The sequence below is a fragment of the Plecotus auritus genome (genome assembly GCF_963455305.1).
Source record: "Plecotus auritus genome assembly, chromosome: 7".
In the NCBI taxonomy this organism is placed as follows: domain Eukaryota; kingdom Metazoa; phylum Chordata; class Mammalia; order Chiroptera; family Vespertilionidae; genus Plecotus; species Plecotus auritus.
Window position 1 is genome coordinate 125,774,152 of NC_137774.1, and position 6,319 is coordinate 125,780,470.

At 43.0% G+C, this 6,319-nt stretch overlaps 1 protein-coding gene across 1 annotated transcript; it reads left to right on the forward strand.

The window, feature by feature from the left end:
• Positions 1-1,311: 1,311 nt before the first annotated feature.
• On the forward strand, positions 1,312-4,695 carry LOC308255069 (large ribosomal subunit protein uL10m-like). Its single transcript, XM_080681939.1, has one exon. The coding sequence runs from the start codon at positions 3,060-3,062 to the stop codon at positions 3,846-3,848; it is 789 nt and encodes a 262-aa protein (XP_080538065.1). The 5' UTR covers positions 1,312-3,059; the 3' UTR covers positions 3,849-4,695.
• Positions 4,696-6,319: the final 1,624 nt, after the last annotated feature.

Below are 6,319 nucleotides of genomic sequence, written 5' to 3' on the forward strand. Positions count from 1 at the left end.
GTCCCTGGTGCCTTTTGAGCTGCTGCCCCAGTGCTGGAGCCCAGAGTGAGTAAGTCTGAGTAAATCCAAGTGTGGGCCTTTTAAGAGGAATACCTGGGACTCCAACAGTTCTTTGTCAACCTCAACCACAATCCATGCTAGTATTTACAGCCTGAAGTTATGGGGACTTCTCTTCCTGGCACTGAAACCCTGGGCTGGGGGAGCCTGATGTGGGATTGGGACCCCTCGCTCCTTCCTCTGCAGCTAAAAAAGCCCTTCCTCCAATTTTTATCTGCCACGTGTGGGTGTGGGACCCACTTGCTCTGAATCTCTGCCCCTTCTACCAGTCTTGATGTAACTTCTGTATATCCTTAATTGTAGGACTTGTGTTCAGCTAGATTTCAGATGGTTCTGAATGATGATTGTTCTATTGTTTAGTGGTAATTTTGATGTGGTTGTAGGAAGATTCAAGTACTGCATTTACCTACACTGCTATCTTGATCAGAATCCCCCAATTAAAAAGAAAATTACAGTTGGGTTTCTTTTACTAGTAAGTTAAGAATGGCCTAGAGGCAAGCTGGGTCTTTCCAGGAAGAATTTTGATTGAATTTTCCTCTCTCTTCCTTGGAATAGAATGCTATTCAGGCATGACTTCAGGCTTTTTCAGTGTGGTGGGGAAAGGCTTGTTTACTGGACACCTCTAGCTGATAGCACCAACTTTTTGGATTGTGTTGTAATATTAAGCATATATCAAATTGCATTATGAATATGCCTTACTTCTATATGAAATCTTCTTTAAGATATAAATATTCATATTTATTAGTATTTACATATTTAAATCAACTTACATTATGAGAACTACACAATGCATTATGGGTATGTTATGCTTCCATGTAAATTATGCAAATATAATCTACTTTGTACTGGGGTTAAAATGTTTCTTGTAACTACTGATAGAACTTGGGTAACTATCTGATAATAGGTGGCTGAAGTGAGTGTAGGTACACCAGATTCTTTTACATGTGGGTCAGGTTTTTAAATGAACAAATGGGGCAAAAATTGCATTGAATCAAAATAAAACTAAAATTCTCTTAAGGAGTTATGAGAAATGGACATAACCTATTGCCTCATTGAGTCCCAAATATCTGTATTTTCCTCCCAGTGTTTTAATTTTTTTCTTTTTTCTTTGAGAAACAGATTACTAGCTAACTTCTTCTTTTTTTTTTTACAGGACACACTAAAATGAAAATGCATATTCTTAAACCCCAGAATCATCCTCAGCAGGATGGGATGCTTAGATGCCTAAAAGCATGCATGAAGTATGACAACTGAGGGGGCCTGGAGCACCATCTCTCATTTCTAGCATCCTCATCTACCATGTGTGATCACTGAGTGGAAAAGTGGCGACAATCACTGACCCTCTTTACTTTTAAAATTGTTGATGCATATAATTAATTTTTTAAAATAAGTTGGATGAGCTTGGGCTGCAACACATAAAACATCCAATCATTTATGCATAGAATAGATTTTGGTAATGCTGATAATTATTTTAAACTAGAGGTCCGGTACATGAAATTCGTGCACTTGGGGGGGTGGTGGTCACTCAGCCTGGCCTGCACCTTCTCGCACTCCAGGAGCCCTGAGCGGGCCTAAGCCGGCAGTCAGACATCCTTAGTGCTATTGTGAGCCTGGCTTCTGGCTGAGTGGCACTCCCCCTGTGGGAACACACTGACCACCAGGAGGCAGCTCATGTATAGAGTGTCTGGTGGTCAGTGTGCATCATAGTGACCTGTCATTCTGCCGTTTGGTCAATTTGCATATTAGCCTTTTATTATATAGGAGGATATTTTTTTATTGACTTTTAGAGAGAGAGAAAGGGAGAGGGATAGAGAGATAGAAACATTGATGTGCTAGATAAACATTGGCCGGCTGCCTCCTACACACCCTCTACTGGGGATGGAGCCCACAAACCCAGGCATGTGCCCTGATCAGGAATAAAACTAGGGACTTCTTGGTTCATGGGTCGATGCTCAACCACTGAGCTACACCGGCCGAGCACTCCTTATAATTTTTAAATGAAGTAATTAAATGCTATTTACTGCTTGATTTGTGTTCAGAACTCTTCTAACATCTGAAACAGCTTTTAACTTTTCATCATTAGCAATGAGTCTTGAAGATGAGACATCAAATTTAGATTCTCTCAGAAGTTAAAGATCACATGGTCTCTATTATCATTTTTTTTTTTTTAAATAAAGAGGGATGTGTCACATCACCCTTTAGGACCCTGGCCACACTAACACAGGCGTATGATATTATAGTCTAAAATATTTCAGCTTCATAAATTATATGAAGGTATAACTATTGAATTTATTTTCATTAAATAGCTCAGTTTCTTCTAGAATATTGTAATTTACTGTTAAATAATGGTTATATTTTACCTCAAGTTTCTGAATGTGATGCAACATTCTAACATTCTATACTAAGGAATTGCTAATAGAAGATGAATTATAATTATCCAAGTAACTTTTTAACCTGGTCAAATTAAAAAAAAATAAGTGGGTGTGAGGTTCAATAGGATCAAAGGTAATTAATGTTTTCCAGCAGTAAGCATGATAGATACTTGCTTGTTAAATAAATTACATCAAGACAAAACTTGAATGTGAAGTGACGGTGTACTGTAAGTAAATTGCAAATAGCATCCATGTGACAGATGAACTAATTTGCCACTTGTTATTCCAGCAATATTTGAAAAATTAGTTAGCTGAAGTTGCTGTAAGGAACACAGTTTACTATAGAGATGCCCCAAGAGAAAACTTTAAACCTCAGCTTTTCCTTTTGGGTTTTTGTCAAGTAGTCACCTGGGGTTTGTTTTAAAACCATCTGTGATCATTCACACTAACACAATAATTGTATAGAAAAATTAGAAACAATTAAACACTGTGCTTCTTGGTAATATAATGCTATATGCTTCAAATCTGCAAATACTTGCTACAGAGTAACTGTGATATTGGCCTAAAATCTATTCTATGTATATATAAAAGCCTAGACTCACTCGGCTCCCGTCCATTCTTCCGAAGGCAATGGCTGCGGCCGTGGCTGGGATTCTGCGGGGCGGTCTCCTGCCCCAGGCGGGCCGGCCGCCCACCCTCCAGACTGTCCGCCATGGTTCCAAGGCTGTTACCCGCCACCGTCGCGTGATGCACTTTGAGCGGCAGAAACTGATGGCTGTGACTGAGTATATCCCCCCGAAACCTGCTATCGGTCCTCAATGCCTGACACCTCCCTCCCAGCCCATCCAGGAGGAGACAGGCCTCCTCCGGCTCCTCCGTCGGGAGATAGCAGCAGTTTTCCAAAACAACCGAATGATAGCCATCTGCCAGAATGTGCCTATGAGTTCGGAGGACGAGCTGCTTATGCGACACCGGCTGTGGAAACACAATATCTTGGTTAAGGTCTTCCCTAACCTGTTCCTGAAGCCCTTCCTGGAGGATTCCAAGTACCGAAACCTGCTGCCCCTTTTTGTGGGCCACAACCTGCTGCTGGTCAGCGAAGAGCCCAAAGTCAAGGAGATGGTGCGAATCTTGAAGAGTGGGCCCTTCCTGACGCTGTTAGGTGGCTGCATTGATGACACCATCCTCAGCAGGCAAGGCTTCATCAACTACTACAAGCCCCCCAGTCTGGTCCTGATGCAGGGGGAGCTGGTAGGAGGGCTCACCCTCCTCATGGCCCAGACCCACTCCCTGCTTCAGCAGCAGCCCCTCCACCTGACTGCCCTGTTGGATCAGTACGTCAGACAGCAACATGAGGGGGACTCTGCCGAGACAGCCACTGGGCAGCCCGATCCTCCCGACTCTGTTCCGGACTCATAGCCAGCCTGCCCATAAACACACCCTGCCCCACTGGCTGTGCTGTCCTTGCGGAGATGTGGATGAACTTGGGGTGGGAGTGGCATGTGTTTCCTGGCTTCTACTGAGGATGACCTCCTCAGATCAAGAAGGATTTCATTTCAGAATGGAGGCTTTTAATCACCGTCTTTGCCCTTCGTTTTTCCAACCTGGGACCTGACAAGAGCAAAGTGTCAGCTCCAGGTTCAAGGCAGAGAGGCTGAGCAGATGAGAATATTGCCCTCTGCCTCGTGTTCACTGTCCCTTGGACATGCCTCCCCAGCCTGTCCCTCATCAGAGTAGCTCAGTGGTCGGCAAACTCATTAGTCAACAGAGCCAAATATCAATAGTACAACGATTGAAATTTCTTTTGAGAGTCAAATTTTTTAAACTTAAACTTCTTCTAACGCCACTTCTTCAAAATAGACTCGCCCAGGCCATGGTATTTTGTGGAAGAGCCACACTCAAGGGGCCAAAGAGCCGCATGTGGCTCACGAGCCGCGGTTTGCCGACCACTGGAGTAGCTCAACTGAGGAATTGTTCTAAGAATGGGTTCTGTGGAGAGCCTGCTGTGAAAGATTGCATGCTAACCACTTTCTAGGTGTTAGTTCTTTTATTCCTGGGGCAGAGAAGTTACAGCACCTGCCCAAGGTCATGCAGTTGGTAAGAGGCAGAACAGGACTTGAGCCAGGCTCTCTCTGCTCTGAGACGTGCTCTGAATTTCTAGAGCTTCCTCAGTGAGGTCCCAGGTGGGCTTGGATGTGAATTCTCCATCCTTGGGTGTGCCATGTTGTGGAAAGGCTGGGAACACCATGAAAAAAATAAATGCATTTTACTTAAAAAAACAAACAAAAACAAAAAAAAACCTAAGCGACCACTTGAATGGTCTACCGGTAGCTATGACGTGCACTGACCACCAGGGGGCAGACGCTCAATGCAGGAGCTCCCCCCTGTTGGTCAGCGCACTCCCACAGCAGGAGTGCCACTCAGTTGACCAACGGGTGCCAGACGCCAGGCTCATGGCTGGCTAGCGCAGCTGCAGTGGCACAAGCCTCTCCTTCAGATACTCCCCCATCCGGACTGCAACTGGGATCAGGACCAGCATCGGGACTAAGTGCAAGCCTGTGGCTGCTTCTCGGTCATGGGCGCATGAGACCACAGCGGAGTGGCAGCGAGCCTACCAAGATGTGGCAGGCGGCAGGCACAGCTGGGGCCGGCCTGGCCCGGGCTTGGGCTCCTCCTTGGCTGCCTGCTGCTTTGCACACTACTACATCCCTTGGGGGATGTAGGACTGCTGGTTTCGGCAAATCCCATCAGGCCAGGCCAAGGGACCCCACCAGTGCACAAATCCATGCACCGGGCCTCTAGTATGAGTATAATAGGAAAATCCATGGAAGAAATGACAGCATTCTCAGTTGAGCTGAAATTTAATGAGGACAGTGGAGAGATGTAAATGTGTGTTCTACCTGACTCAACTTTTAATTTAGCTGAAAAATCTTTAGCATGTGTTTTCAAGTTATTGGTACTTAATAAAATAAGTCACAGTTTTTACTTGGTGTTAAAAAAAAGAATTGAATCAAAGTTGGAAAAATAAAAACTGTACTACGTGGTTCATACTTTTATATTCACATTGTCAGGAAGTTTGAAGATGAGAAATTTAATTTATTTAAGTTAGTTATTGTTGATTTAATAGTATCTAAAGATAAATATTCTCACAATTTATTATTTAATTGTGCGTCCTCTTGACTAATATACTCTTAATTAATATTTAGATGCAATGGTTTTCTCAGATGTGTTTTTAACCTTTGACATTTATTTTTGAAAAAATATGAGTTTTTTTATTGATTTCAGAGAGAAAAAGGGAGAGGGAGAGAGAGATAGAAACATCAATGATGAAAGAGAATCATTGATTGGCTGCCTCCTGCATGCCCCCTACCAGGGATCGAGCCCACAACCTGGGCATGAGCCCTGACTAGGAATTGAACCCTGATCTCCTGGTTCATGGGTTGACACACAACCAGTGAGCCACACTGGCTGGGTTAACCTTTGACATTTATTGAAGAAATTGAAAGTGTCTCTGGAAGATGACAAAGTATTTCATGATTACAAGTAGTTGTGTGTTTTTTTTAAAGTTTGATTTCTTGTCACCAATACTCAATTTATTCATATATATGTATATATGTATACACACATATTATAATCTTACTTATTCACTGAATTGATTTTGCTAGCTACACTTAATTTTTCAAAGTTAACCAAGTTCCCTTTTCACCTGGGAATTGTTTAGAGCAGGCTCTGTAAAAAGACTAGTAGATTCCTGAGTAGAATCTTTTTCAACACTGAACGTCCCATAAAGATATTCTACAACAGTGCTTAGTCTTAATGATAAAAAATGCACACATTTCTGCAGAAATGGGTCTCTCTGTAATGGGAAAATGCTTGAACAGTTGAAAACT